General features: G+C 45.8%; 1 protein-coding gene across 1 annotated transcript in view; it reads right to left on the minus strand.

Moving 5' to 3' along the window:
- The window catches only part of LOC115469857 (protein BEAN1-like), a 70,647-nt gene that overhangs the window by 17,856 nt on the left and 36,950 nt on the right, over positions 1-15,841 (minus strand). Inside the window, exons 4-5 of the mRNA XM_030202580.1 lie at positions 6,091-6,297; positions 3,874-4,015 (exon numbers count right to left, since the gene is read on the minus strand). Of these exons, the coding sequence (XP_030058440.1) occupies positions 3,874-4,015; positions 6,091-6,297 (349 nt within the window). The remainder of the gene's footprint in view (positions 1-3,873; positions 4,016-6,090; positions 6,298-15,841) is intronic.

Here is a 15,841-nt window from a genome sequence, read left to right on the forward strand (position 1 = left end):
ACAATCTAATAGACAAGTGAACGGTCGGTCCGATAGAGGCAGTCAAATTGGGGCAGTCTGGATTCACTGAACGGTAAGGGTTAGGTGCCGAACGCAGCATTGAAGAGGTGGGCTTTAAGCAAAGACTTGAAGATGGGCAGGGGGGGGGCTTGGCGTAAGGGCTCAGGAAGGTTGTTCCAAGCATAGGGTGAGGCGAGGCAGAATGAGCGGAGCCTGGAGTTGGCGGTGGTAGAGAAGGGTACTGAGAGAAGGGATTTATCCTGTGAACGGAGGTTACGGGCGGGAACGTAAGGGGAGATGAGGGTAGAAAGATAGTGAGGGGCAGCAGACTGAGTGCATTTGTAGGTAAGAAGGAGAAGCTTGAATTGAATGCGGTATCTGATCGGAAGCCAGTGAAGTGACCTGAGGAGAGGGGTGATATGAGTATATCGGTTCTGGCAGAATATGAGACGTGCAGCAGAGTTCTGAACAGATTGAAGGGGGGATAGATGGCTAAGTGGGAGGCCGGTGAGGAGTAAGTTGCAGTAGTCCAGGCGAGAGGTAATGAGAGTGTGGACGAGAGTTCGGATGGTGTGTTCAGAGAGGAAAGGGCGAATTTTGCTGATGTTAAAGAGGAAGAAGCGACAGGTCTTGGCTATCTGCTGGATATGCGCAGAGAAGGAGAGAGAGGAGTCAAAGATGACTCCGAGGTTGCGGGCAGATGAGACGGGGAGGATGAGGGTGTTATCAACTGAGATAGAAAGTGGAGGAAGAGGAGAAGTGGGTTTTGGTGGAAAGACGATAAGCTCGGTCTTGGACATGTTCAGTTTCAGGTGGCGGTTGGACATCCAGGCAGCAATGTCGGATAAGCAGGCCGATACCTTTGCCTGGGTCTCCGCGGTGATGTCTGGTGTGGAGAGATACAGTTGGGTGTCTCAGCATAGAGATGATACTGGAAACCATGAGATGAGGTCAGGGAGCCCAGGGAAGAGGTGTAGATTGAGAAGAGAAGGGGTCCAAGGACAGATCCCTGAGGAACACCAACAGATAAGGGGATGGGGGTGGAGGAAGATCCACTTAGCATTGATCTTTCCTGGGGCCCATTTCTGAGAGTGATTTATAGGATCTGGTCCATATACTTTAGGTGTGATGACTTATGCCAATCATAGAGCTGGTGTAAATGCTTACGCTTAGATGTATTTATTTGCTGCACTTGTATCCCACATTTTCCCACCTATTTGCAGGCTCAATGTGGCTCACAAAATGTTATAGCAACATGTACACATTATAGGATAAGAACTTCAAAATATAGATACAGATGGGTACATAGAATATCAAAGCAATCATATGAATGATAATATTCTATAATTTACGCATGTAACTTCTCCCACCCAAGCTCTGGCCAGACTCTACCCATGTGTATGTCCACCTTCAAACTAATCACTATTGCATTTAGGCATCATTTTAAATGTGTATACATGCATACATATGCACATATTTGCTAGAATTCTGCTTATTTATGCACATTCTTGGCCATAGCTGCCGAGAGGAGGGGGCAGGGGGGGGGGCCAAAATTCCCTGGGCCTGGGCCTCCAAGGGGGGCCCGGCGCCGCAGTACCACCTGCCCTCCGTCGTCGACCGTCTGCCCCCTGCATTGAAATCGCAGTCTCACCTCCGTGAAAGCAGCGCTGCAGACAGCAGAACGCCTCCCTTCAGCCCTCCTTCCCTTCCTGTGTCCCGCCCTCGTCTGACATAAGTTCCGCGAGGGCGGGACACAAGGAGGGAAGGAGGGCTGAAGGGAGGCGTTCTGCTGCCTGCAGTGCTGCTTTCACGGAGGTGAGACTGCGATTTCAATGTAGGGGGCCCGGCCCAGTGGCGGATGGAGGGGGGGAGCGGCGGCGGCGACCTTGGGGGGTGGGGGGGTGGAGGGGGGAGTTAGGTGGCAGCGGCGGGGCCCCAGGGGCGGCCTTGCCCCGGGCCTGGCCCAGTCTCTCGGCGGCCCTGTTCTTGGCAAATGATAAAGAGGATGGAACTCCTCTCTTACGAGGAAAGGCTAAAGAGGCTAGGGGAAACTGAAGGAAGTTACATGTTACTACTTTTAAAATGAAAAGGAGGAAATATTTTTTCACTCAAGGAATAATTAAGCTTTGAAACTCATGTGGTATCAGTGGTCAGTGGATGTGGGTTTAAAAAAGGTTTGGACAAGTTCCTGGAGGAAACATCTGTAGTCTGCTATTGAGACAGACATGGGAAAGCCACTGCTTGGCCCTGCGATCAGTAGCATGAATTATGCTACTATTTGGGATTCTGCCTTGTACTTGTGACCTGGATTGGCCACTGCTGGAAGTAGGATACTGGGCTAGATGGATCGTTGGTCTGACCCAGTATGGCTATTCTTATGTTCCTGTCTAAATTTTGGTCCCTTATTTACAGAAACACTCCTTAAAGTCTCCTCTTGAGAAAGCGTTAAGTGCGTCCAGGCTAAATTCACAAGGAACAGTGTACAGCACTCTAGCATACCTAGGGCAGGGAAGTGGGAGTGGTCGCCCCAGCTGCAAGGTGCGTGGAGCAGGCGTTGGCCGTCAGCTCTGCCAGTCCTGTCCCGGAACAGGAAGTTGACAGAGGGGATTGGCAGAGCCAACAGCCACGCACCTGCTCCACACACACCCATGCTTGGAGGGGGTGTGCTCCGCCCGGGAGGGGGTGTTCCACCTCAGGTGCCATATAAGGTAGGTATGCTGCTGGTACTGCATGTACTGTGCGCTAATTGCAATGTGAAATCCCACTCATTCTTTGCCCTGTAACATGATATGCAGTTAACGAGCAGTCAGCACATGCTATTTCGCACATTAACCACTTAATAGACTGTAGTAAAAGGTCCCCTCAATGCAAATTAATTTTATCCGCATGTTAGTCTGCAGACACTGCGCAGGACCTATACAGACAAAAGTGAGGGCACAGCACAATTCACTGTGATCCTTTTGTGTGCTTCAGTAGGAATTATATCTTTCCCAACAATTTACAGCTCTGATGTCCTTAGAAACTTGTCTGTGCTTCGCTCATTTAGGGACCCTTCTACTAAAATGAGTTAAGTTTTGGGCTTAATGTGCTATACCACATAATTTTAACGCCCTCAAACAAAAATAACGCTGTATCAAGAAAAAGTGTTAGTTGTGACTTAACATTCAGCTTCATGCGTGGGTACCTGCTCCAGATTAAAACAGCAGCACTTGGCACCTCCTATTTAAGAAGTGCTAAGTAGTCCCATGTTAACTCTGCGTTAACCAGTTACTGCACATTAAGTGTAACATGCTAGCTGGCTAATGCTTCCATGCCACACCTCCTGAGAGAAAAATTCTGAAATATTCAGCAACGTGCAGTTTAATTCGTGCAAACAAGAAAACTATGGAGTGGAGTAGAGGAGTGGCCTAGTGGTTACAGCACCAGTCTTGCAATTCAGAGGTGGCCGGTTCAAATCCCACTGCTGCTCCTTGTGATCTCAGGCAAGTCACTAAACCCTCCATTGCCTCAGGTACAAACTTAGATTGTGAACCCTCCTGGGACAGAGAAATATCCAGTGTACCTGAATGTAACTCACCTTGAGCTACTACTGAAAAAGGTGTGAGCAAAATCTCAAATAAATAAATATTGCAAAATCCCTCAACATAGTCACACATTTACCTGTTTCTGTGTGTTAAGCATTTATGAAGTGTTTAATGCTCTTTTGTAAAAGGGACCCTTAAGGAAAGTATGATATAATTTTAAAATACTTTTTTGATTGCTGGATTTGCATATTTGTGAACCAAATGGAAATTGTGTTCTGCTTGGTTATAGCTCAGATTTTACCCTGAAAATGACTTCACTATAATTTCTTGACGAGGCTGAAGCTCTTACCATGGAGGTGAATCTGGATACCCTATATTAACTTGTGACACTGTTTCCATATATGAACCAAGATCAAACACAGGCGAAAATTCCTCAATGCAGGCGGAGCGTAGCTCTCCATTTGAACCACCATACGAGGAACTGTCTGGGCCTATAAAACGCAGAAAGGTACATGATTAAATCAGTTTTCTGCTCATGGACTTTTACAGCAGTGAGTATGAAAAACACAACATTGAATGAACAGGGGTTATCATTAGCTGACACATCACTATGGAGCCTGTTTACCAAACTCTTGGTTTTGTGCAAAGCCCATTCTAATGCTTTCTTACCTTTGTAATAATTCACTAGCTGGATAAGAACATACCGTATTTTTCGGACTATAAGACGCACCGGACCATAAGACGCACCTAGGTTTTAGAGGAGGGAAATAGGAAAAAAAAATTTTTCCTTTTTCCCTCCTCTAAAACCTAGGTGCTCCGGTGCGTCTTGTCCGAGTTCGGGATCGCCCTCCCCTACTCACGTCAACGATGTTCCCTGGTGGTCTAGTGACGTCGGGGCAGGAAAGAGCCCCCTCTTTCTTGCCCAGCGCGCTGCTCTCTGTCCTCCTCCGTCCTCCTGTATGCTGCCTGGGGACGGAGGAGGACGGAGAGCAGCGCGCTGGGCAGGAAAGAGGGGGCTCTTTCCTGCCCCGACGTCACTAGACCACCAGGGAACATCGTTGATGTGAGTAGGGGAGGGCGATCCCGAACTCGGGGGGAGGGCGATCCGGAATCGCTACCTTTGGACTATAAGACGCACCCCCCATTTTCCTCCCAAATTTTGGGGGAAAAAAGTGCGTCTTATAGTCCGAAAAATACGGTAATATGTGCTATACTGGATCAGACGAAAGGTCCATCAACCCCAGTACCCTGTCTCAGACAATGGCCAATTCAGACGTCAGACTCACAGAAACAGAAGCCTGCGCAGCCTTCTACATGGAATGTTGCTAGTGGAATAGCAACATTCTATGTAGAATCTCCAATAGTAGCAACATTCCATGTAGAAGTCGGCCCTTGCAGATCACCAATGTGGCCGCGCAGGCTTCTGTTTCTGTGAGTCTGACGTCCTGCAGGTATGTAGAATTGGAAAAGGTGCAGTTGTTAAAAATGTACTGACTCCGACTCCAGCTTCAAAAATAAAAACTTGCAACATTATGAGCCCTGTTTTCTAAACAAGCGCTAAGGGCGCACTAGCTTTTTTAGCGTGTGCTAAACGCTAAAGTCGCCCATAGAAATAGATGGGCAACTCTAGCGTTTAGCGCAAGCTAATTTTAGCACACGCTAAAAACTCTAGAATACCTTAGTAAACAGGGCTCTATATATGGTGAGTTTATCACTATATATATATATATATTGGATCTAAAGTACTGGTAAACATGTTATCTTTATCAGTACTTTAGATCCAGAAAAAAAAATTTAAAGCCTAATATTAGTAGAAAAATAGAGGAGTCGGAGTTGGAGAAGAAGGTCTGGCATATCAAATCCACAGCCCTGTTCAGAATGGGTGTGGTCTAGTCAGGGCCAGATTAACATTATGGTCTAGATTTATTCAAATGTGCTGATGCCATTAACACGCATTATCAGTAACTAGGTTGTATTGCATAAAATGGGATATGTGATAAATGATGCATTTTAGTGTGCGCTAAAACGGTAGCACACTTTAGTAAATAGAGCCCAATATTGGGCCTAGGCAACTCATGCAATAATTGCGAAACCACATTGTGGTGATGCTGATGGACCAATGCAATGCTAAACTATGGGCATCACCAAAATGTGACATCATGAATTGTGCACAACTTGGTCTGCATGAGACGGGCAAGTTTGATTCTAGTACTGGGAGCACGAGAAACTAATGGCCACAACTGTCCTGCTCATTAGTTCCTGGGGAGTGGCTGAATCCCAGGCTGGGTGGTAGCATTTTTTGAGAAATAGCAGTAAAAGCAGAATCACATTCAGGTACAATGCACAGGACACCCTAAACATCTTGGACCCTGGGCATGTCCCTACTTTCTTTATGCCTTTGATCTGGCCCTGGATCGAGTCGAAGGATCCTGAATGAGTTCAAATCCGTTTCCATTCTAAAGCTAGCCAGGACTCTGGTTGGCTGAAATAAATAACATAACTTTAATTCTTTTTTTTTACCACTTTCACGTTAGCATTGCAACAAGAAGCCTGAACATTATCTTACCATAGCCAGCATCTGTTCTCAGGTGGGGCTGTCTTAATCGCCCATCTTTTCGCAGGCTGCCGACGATAATCGTCACACAAGACAGAAACAGCACAAGTCCAATCACGATTCCGGCTACGACTAAGGGTGACACCAAAAAACTGGTGTCGCTGTTGCTTTCACTGTAACTGGGGCACTCGATGGGGCTGCTTTGGTTTGAATGAATTTCTGCAAAACACAGGCAGAGAAAGCAAGAACGTCAGCGTGGCGACAAGGAAGACGTCTCCGGTGATGGCCAAAATTAGGGGTCCTTTTACTAATGTGCGCTGAAAAATGGCCTGCGGTAGTGAAGGCACGGGTTTTGGGCGCGCGCAGATCAATTTTTCAGCATACCTGTAAAAAATGCCTTTTTAAAAATTTTTGCCAAAAATGGACGTGCGGCAAACTGAAAACTGCCACGCGTCCATTTTGGGTCTGAGACCTTACCGCGGGAAAGTCTCAGGTGGGAACCGGGCGGTAATGACCTACATGCATCAAATGCCACTTGGCACGCGTCCAAAAATAAAAATTATTTGTTGGACGCGCATCTCGGACACGTGCCAAAAATGAAATTACCACAACAGCCACACGTTAGCTGGGTGGTAACTCCATTTGGTGCGCATTGGGCGCATCTAGACGCTTACGCGGCTTAGTAAAAGGGCCCCTTAGTGCACAGTGTTGCACCTACAGTGATGGTTCTTAACCCAGTCCTTCAGACACACCCTACTGATCTGGTTTTCAGGATATCCACAATGAATAAACCTTTATTGTGAGTATCCTGAAAACTGGATTGGTAGGGTGTCCCTGGAAGAATGGGTCAATAACCGCTATTCTGCCAATTGCATAATTTACAGATTCCCCCTAATTCTATACAGTTGCAAACACAATTTTACACTTAGGGGCCCTTTTACTAAGCCGCGTAAGTGTCTACGTGCGCCCAATGTGCGCCAAAATGGAGTTACCACCTGGCTACCGCATGGCTCTTGCGGTAATTTCATTTCAGGCACGCGTCCGATACACGCATCCGAAAAATAATTGTTATTTTCGGCCGCGCGTATCAGATGCGCACCAAGTGGCATTTGATGCGCGTAAGTCATTACCACCCCGTTACCACATGAGACTTTACCACTAGGTCAATGGCTGTTGGTAAGGTCTCAGACCTAAAATGGACGCGCGGCAATTTTCATTTTGCCGCACGTCCATTTTCGGCAAAAATTTAAAAAAGGCCTTTTTTAAAGGCACGCTGAAAAATGGATCAGCGCGCTCCAAACCCGCGCCTACACTACCGCAAGCCATTTTTTGGCACGCCTTTGTAAAAGGACCCCTTAGCATGCAAAATTGCACGCACAAGTTATTGAATAGTATCAGTTATGCGCATAACTTAATTTATTAATTAGATGCTAGTTGGAACTAACAAACAATTATTGGCTATATTTGATGTTACCTTTGTTGCATAGCCAGCCCTAGCTGGCATGGGAGCAGCAGCCTGACTTGGAGATTAAAGTCAGGTCAAATAGCAGTAGATGGCACTGCTGCTAAATCACGGGTATGGTCAAAATTTTTAAAATCTCACACACATTTACCCCCGTTTACTAAGCCACGCTAGGGGCTGCCGTGCGGCAATGCCGACACAGCCCATTCAACGTGAATGGGCTGTGTTGGAATTAGCGCACCAGCAGCCACTAGCGCAGCTTAGTAAACAAGTGGGGGGGAGGGGGTTTATTACACTGTTGTAAGATTATGCATCCGTGCACATTCCTGTTTTGTAAATGCATGCTTTGCTTTCATTCAAAGACTTATTCAAAGAAAATACCGTCCAAACTTGGAAATCTTGGAACTTTTTATACCCCACCTCCTTTCCTCCCCCAAACAGAAAACTTTAAAGAAAACAACATGGAACACAGCTAGGGAAAAAAATTTTAACAGTAAAATTATACACTTTAGGTCCATGAAATCAATAAAACACACAGTAGGTAACCATGAAATTATTTGATTTACAATCCTGCATAATGTGGGTTGTGTTGCCACATACAAATAAAATCAGGCCCACATTAGTAAAGAAAAGCAATGCACAGAATGAAACCCAATGCTCCCTGCCCCAGGGATCTTACCAGCCAGATACAATAAACAATTGCTGTACACTTTAAATACAGCCCTCTGCATGTTTCTCATTTTATACATTATAAGGATCATTTGAAAAAAATACCTGTATCAGAATTATATCAAATGCTTTCAGCATGCCTATAAACCTGAAAGCTCGGTGTCAGGAACACTGCATCTTATTCAAATCAGTCTTCTGTCTTATTCAAATCAATATGTTCATGTTTATCTGATTCCTTCAAAACAGATCTCTTCAGTGAGCTGGGAACCACTCTAAAGAAATCATTGCAACTGGATGTGCTTGAATAATACAATCAGGGGAAAAAGGGGGCAGGGCATCACATAGTAACATATATCATGGTAACATAGTAGGTGACAGCAGAAAAAGACCTGTACGGTCCATCCTGTCTGCCCAACAAGATAAACTCCTATATGCTACTTTATATGTATACCTGACCTTGATTTGTATCTGCCATTTTCAGGGCACAGACTGTAGAAGTCTGCCCAGCACTAGCCCCACCTCCCAACCACTAGACCCGCCTCCCACCACCGGTGCTGTCACCCAATCTCTGCTAAGCTTCTGAGGATCCATTTCTTCTGAACAGGATTCCTTTATGCTTATCCCATGCATTTTTGAATTCCGTTACCGTTTTCATCTCCACCACCTTCCTCGGGAGGGTATTCCAAGTATCCATCACTCTCTCCATGAAAAAATATTTCCTGACATTTTTCTTGAGTCTGCCTCCCTTCAAGAGAAGGGCTCACATTTACCACCACAAGTGTAACAGGTAGAGGGGGGGATGGGCCTGGGTCCACCTGCCTGAAGTGCACTGCACCCACTAAAACTGCTCCAGGGACCTGCATACTGCTGTCATGGAGCTGGGTATGATATTTGAGGCTGGCAAAAAATATTTTTAACACTCTTTTTTGAGGGTGGGAGGGGGTTAGTGACCACTGGGGGAGTAAGGGGAGGTCATCCCCGATTCCCTCTGGTGGTCATCTGGTCAGTTCGGGCACCTTTTTGTGGCTTGGTCAAAAGAAAAAAAGTACGAGGTAAAGTCATCCAAGTATTTGTCAGGGGACCCCTTTCTTTTTCCATTATGGGTCAAGGACCCATGTGTTAGGCACGCCCAAGTCCCGCCTTCGCTACGCCTCTGACACGCCCACGGGAACTTTGGTCGTCCCCGCGACAGAAAGCAGTTGAGGACGCCCAAAATCGGCTTTCCATTATACCGATTTGGGCGACCCTGTGAGGACACCCATCTTCCGATTTATGTCGAAAGATGGGCGTCCTTCTCTTTCAAAAATAAGCCTGAAAGTTAGGCACCAATAGTGTGTGCATGTTACAGGATACTAGAGCATTTATGAGCGTCATTCAGTAGCGTAGCTACGGGTGGGCACAGACCCAATCATTCTTGTCTCAGACCCACCCACTCTAGTGGCCCATGAGGCCTCCAATATACCTCAGTGGCGGCGTCTCACTCACCTGTGGGGCTAGTGCAGGTTGCCTATAGGAATCGCTGCCGGTGATGGCTCTGAGGTAGACAGGGGAGGAGGGGGTTCAAAGAGAGACTGCATGCAAGGGGAGGAGAAGATGCCAGTCCGGGGCAGAGGAGAGGGAGAAAAATGAAAATATGTGAGTGGGGGCAGAGGGGATAGAGGGGAAGAGAAAGGGAGAGATGGATGAAGGCAGAGGGGAAGGTTAAAAAAATTGTATGCATGTAGGGGGATGGGGGTGGGAAGGGCTCACTCAGGTTAATTCTGGGCTCACCCAAAATGGTGGGTCTGGCTACACCACTGTCATCATTGGCACCAATAATTGCAATTACAAGTATAAGTGCTAGGTACTATTCAATAACCAGTGCATGTAAGTCACTTAGCATCAACTGCAAGGGGACGTACGTGTGGGCGGAGCATGGGCATGTCACCAAGTGATGCGCACAACTTCTAGAACACTATCAGCTGTGCGCATCGCATGGCAGTCTTAAGCACACCAACTTACACCAGCCAGCCAGTGGCATGACAAGTGGGCATAACTGCTTAGGCATGTCCAGAAGCCATTATAGAATTGGCGCTATACGCTTCGTTGGGGCACCAATTAGAACTTTCCCTCTTCACATTCTGACATCCTTTTTATAAAACCACAACGAGTACAGAGGGGATTTCTGGCGGACTGCAGGATGCCAACAGCAGAAGAACTCTGACCACAGAAAGGCTGGGAAAATACATTGCACATACCATGGCTTTAGGGTGTTAGGTTGAAGTCACAGTGGGTCTGCATTGGGGCCATTGAAATTAGCAGGAGCAACACTTGGTTTAGGGTTAGGATAATTTGTATCAGCACAACAATAATTAATAATTATTTAGTTCTTATTTGTACTACTTTCTGCTCATACTTGATATTTGTTTAAACCTTGCCTGTTGTTTTATTTATTGTAAACCACATTGGACTTGAGTATGTTCGGGATAATGTGGGGAATAAATGCCAACTTAAATAAATAATGATCCTTTTTAGGTGGTTCTATCTTGGAGTAAACCATTTTGTGTAAAATCCCTTGGCTATTTTTGCAGTCGAATATCACCACTATACAGGCAGTAGCCAGAGGTCAATGGTGAACACATATATTCAATGTCACTAGGCTGGGTAGGGTGACTGAAAACAAGAACTTAAGTTGGCATGCTAACACTGCTGGAGGTAAGTGTCTGCTATGCCCATCAAATCCTGGTACCTCAGCCTGAACAGAAGGGAGAAAGCAAAATGAACGGGAAGGAAAGAAGGAATAGAATGGGGTGGGGTGAGGTGAGGCTAGGTAGAAAGGGGAAGAAATCCTCTGAATCATCTATGTGCACTCAGCTTAGACACCACCTCTGCACCACTGAATTTGAAAATTTCCTCAGACCAGACCCCTCCAGCTCCCCATACCACATCCCAGCTCTGCACCTGACTCCCCCCCACCCCATAGAAATAGAAGTATGTTTTTGACGGCAAGGGAAAACCATCAGAAAAGGAAGCAGCAGGTAAGAACTGCTGCTTGCCAACTCCTGTCGACTGGAGGACAACGCAAAGGGAGTGGGGAGTATAGACACATCTCTCCATGCTGTGGTGGTTCTGGTTCCCCTCTCCTCCAACGCCAGAGCTATTCTTCTTTCTGCTAGCAGTTGACTTAAACCAGACAAACCACTGAACTACATATCTAAGTCTCATTTCAACTGGAAACTCAACGTAAAATTCTTGGGGTTAGGTTTGATGAACATCTTACTTTCGAGTCACACATTAATGACAACGTTTTTTTAAATATATTCTGTGAAGGCTGAGAAGAGTTAGATCCTGTTTCAACCTCTCTGCTTTCAGATTGGTTGTTCAGTCTTTAGCTCCGTCCCACATTGACTACTGTAATATTATTTATGTTAGTTTGATAACGCTGCAAAATACAGCTGCGCACTTGATTTTTAGCTTATCTAGGTATGAATCAGCTACTCCACTCCTGATGAAACTTTATTGACTTCCAGTGAAGGCCTGAGTTATTTTTAAGTTGTGCACTTTGACTTTTCTCATCCTTTATGTTTTTTTTGCCATTATATCTGGCGCATCTAATTAATTTATCACTTTGAAACTCCGCCTTAAAAGATAGATTGCCATCGCTTTTAAAACCTCCAAATCCAAAGAAAGTAATTTATAAAACTATTTTCAATGGTATGTTTTCCTATCAGTCCCCTCGATGGTGTAATTTGCTTCCTTTAAAGATTTGCCAAATTCCTTATTATGTTTCTTTTAGAAATACACTTAAAACTCATCAATATGAATCGTTTTACAAGCTGTCGTAACATTTCAGAATTTTCCCTATTTTTTTGTACCTTTTATTCTGATCTTTAATTTTGTTTTTTTTTTCCCCCCGGGGCTTGCCTATCTTCTTGAGGTTTGCAAACTGCATGGAAGTCTGATGGGACCTCGCGGGGTAAAAGCATATTGTTATTATTATTATTAACATTTGGGCCCAAGCAACAGATTCCCACCTAGCTCAAAGGCCGTCCACTTGAACTCTGGAAGTTAACCAGGAAAAGTTGCTTTTTCAGCCCAGGTCTGTGGAGGAAGTCAATGGAGAAACTTGTGGCTCTATCCCAGTCGATCTTGGAGTATTGTTATCAGTTCTGGAGGCCGTATCTTGCTAAAGATGTAAAAAGACTGGAAGCGGTGCAAAGAAAAGCTACAAAAATGGTATGGGATTTGTGTTGCAAACCATACGAGGAGAGAATCGCCGACCTGAACATGTATACCTTGGAGGAAAGGAGAAGCAGAGGTGACATGATACAGACGTTCAAATATTTGAAAGGTATTAAACTGCAAACAAACCTTTTCTGGAGAAGGGACGGTGGTAGAACTAGAGGACATGAATTGAGGTTGAAGGGGGGCAGACTCAGGAGTAATGTCAGTAAGTATTTTTTCACGGAAAGGGTGGTAGATTCGCTGAATGCCATCCTGTAGGAGGTGGTGGAGATGAAAACGGTAATGGAATTCAAACATGCGTAGGATAAACAAAAAGGAATCCTGTTTAGAAGGAATGAAGCTATGGAATCTTAGCGGAGATTTGGTGGTGATGCCGGTAATTGGGAAGCAAAACCAGTGCTGGGCAGACTTCTACGGTCTACGCCCTGATCGTGACTGTATAGATATGGATGGGCTGGAGTGTAAATTTTAAGGGGCTTCGACATTAGCTTCAGAACTTTTAGTACAAGAAGAGTACTGGGCAGACTTCTACGGTCTGTGCCCTGAGAAAGGCAGGGACAAATCAAACTCGGGTATACATGTAAAGTATCACATACCATGTAAATGAGTTTATCTTGTTGGGCAGACTGGATGGACCGTTCAGGTTTTTTTATCTGCCATCATTTCATTTACTATGATCTTCTGGAGGGTGGTGGGGAGGGGGAGTGGTATGTTCCGGGACCCAGTGGCGTACCTAGGGTAGTTGACACCCGGGGCCGGTCATTTTTTAACACCCCTCCCCCCCCAAATCCAGTACTAGGCATGCCGAGAATACAAAACACTCAGGACCTATAGAGCAATTCTACCATACCATAAGCAGTCATTTCTACGAGTCACACAAGGAAAAGGAAAGCATCTTAAACACTACAGTGAGCACTAGAACATCAATTCACCTATTGTAAAACGAAACCAGACAGAATAGTACAGATCGTAGATCCTGCACAGTCAATGCCAACTGAAAGCCATGTCTTTTTCACAAACACAGATACACCCTAATCCACTATAGAATAAGTAATCATAAACTTTCTATTTAGACAAAAATTAAACTGAACCCCCAATGCCAGACTCTGCATACAATGCAACACCACAGAAACAGAAACTGTCCCCTAGTACTGTGCAAAATATAAAGACAGCAGATGTAAATTTGAAAAAAACTAACAAGTACCAATCACCACTTTACAAATTAACAAATAGAAATAAAACAAATATAGAAAGTAAAATAATACCATTTTATTGGACTAATACATTTAGCTTTCAGAGGCCAAAACCTCCGTCCTCGGGTCAGTACAGTATAGTGCTGTTACAGTATCCTATCCTGACCTGAGGAAGGGGGTTTTGTTCTCCGAAAGTTAGTCAAAATGTATTAAAATTAGTCCAATAAAAAGATTACCTTATTTACATGTTCTATTATAAACATTTAACACATCTACAATACTTTATCCTAAAGCAAAAAAAATAAAAAAATATATTTTATTTACAGTTTGTTGTCTCTGGTTTCTGCTTCCCTCATCTTCTTTCCATCCAGCATCTGTCTTCACTCTCTCTCCCTCTCTCTGCCATCCAGTGTCTGCCCTCTCTGCCGTCCCTTCCATCCACTGCCTGCCCTTTCTCTTTGCCCCTTCAATCCACCATTTGCCCTCCCTCTCCCATCCATCCAGGGTCTGCCCTCCCTCTCGCTCCCCCTTCCATCTAGGATCTGTCCCCTCTCTCTCTGCCCCTTTTTTCAGCCCCCAGTTCCAGCCCCCTTCTCCCCTCTGAACACCCCCACCCCAGTCCCCTTCTCCCCTCCCCTTCTCCTGTCTGAGACCCCCACCACAGTCCCCTTCTCCCCTCCCCTGTCTGAGACCCCCACCCCAGTCCCCTTCTCTCCTCTGAACACCTCCATCCCAGTCCCCTTCTCCCCTCCCCTTCTCCCCTCTGAGATCCCCACCCCAGTCCCCTTCTCCCCTCCCCTTTTCCCCTCTGAGACCCCCACCCCAGTCCCCTTCTCCCCTCTGAACACCCCCACCCCAGTCCCCTTCTCCCCTCCCCTTCCCTTCTCCCCTCTGAGACCCCCACCCCAGTCCCCTTCTCCCCTCTGAACACCCCCACCCGAGTCCCTTTCGCCCCTCTCCTTCCCCACCTCAGTCCCGTTAAAACCGGCGAAGCAGCGTCGCAGGCAGCGCCTCGTGCCCTGCTTGTAAAAAAAAATCAAATCTCCTTCCTTCTCCTTGTCTTGACGTCTTGACGTCGACTCGGGCCTTCCAATCAAATTGATTGGAAGGCCCGAGTCGACGTCAAGACGTCAAGACGAGGAGGAGGAGAAGGAGATTTGATTTTTTTTTTACAAGCAGGGCACGAGGCGCTGCCTACGACGCTGCTTCGCCGGGTTTTTAAATGTGCGGCGCTGCGGGAACGGCCACGGGAGGCGGCGGGAGCGGAGCACCCCCCACCCACTGGCACCCGGGGCGGACCGCCCCCCCGCCCCCCCCCTTTGGTACGCCACTGCCGGGACCTATATCTCCCCAACCTCTTGGAGTGATCAAAGGAACCAGAAATCTGTTTTGGGAAACACTGAATTACACATCTAAGAAGACCTCTCCTGAATATTTGGGCTAAGCCACAGATTCCTAGATCAGGGGGCATCAACTTGAGGACTTGGGGTTGTATCTCAATCCCAGTGGATCTTCTGGGAAGCAATGTGTTTCCCGGGACCTGTATCTACCTGACGTCTTGGTGTGATTAAAGGTAGGCAAAAGTTTGCTTTGTGAAACACTGAATTAAAAAAGAGGGAAGAAAGCTAGTGGCAGGATGGAGCAAAAAAAAAAAAAAAAAAAAGGAAAAGTAGTTAAAAATAGCACATTATAATGAACACTGAAGGCTGGACCCTGATGCAAATGTTACACTATCAGTGAAAAAAGAAGCTTACACCTGTGCTGTCCTTGACATTTTCACCACCTGCTTAGCAGTTCAATTAATTGATTTAATTTCAGAAGTGCCCTACTGATTACACAGAAAATATCTTTCCTTTCCAAGCAGCACCCAAAGGATGCAGCTGACATCTGGTGTCTGGACCCAGCCATGTTCAAAATGCCAAAGACACTTTCTTGACTGTTTTTTTGGAAATAAGAACTCCAGCTTCAGCACCTTTCATACCTTCACCCCAATGATCAGTAAAAAAAACAGACTTTAATTTTCCCAATTATCAGCTCTTATTGTGCCGAGTTCTGCTGATGTTCGCTTGCTAAAAACATTGCATTCTTACTCATTATTTCTCCGACCTGGTAGGGTTAAGCTGCAAGCAAACTAAGCATGTGCTAAGGGACTAAGGGCCATGTTTACTAAGCTGCATTATAGGCGCGTTAACATTTTTAATGTGCGTTAACCATA

This window comes from Microcaecilia unicolor, chromosome 5 (assembly GCF_901765095.1).
Source record: "Microcaecilia unicolor chromosome 5, aMicUni1.1, whole genome shotgun sequence".
NCBI classification, from domain to species: domain Eukaryota; kingdom Metazoa; phylum Chordata; class Amphibia; order Gymnophiona; family Siphonopidae; genus Microcaecilia; species Microcaecilia unicolor.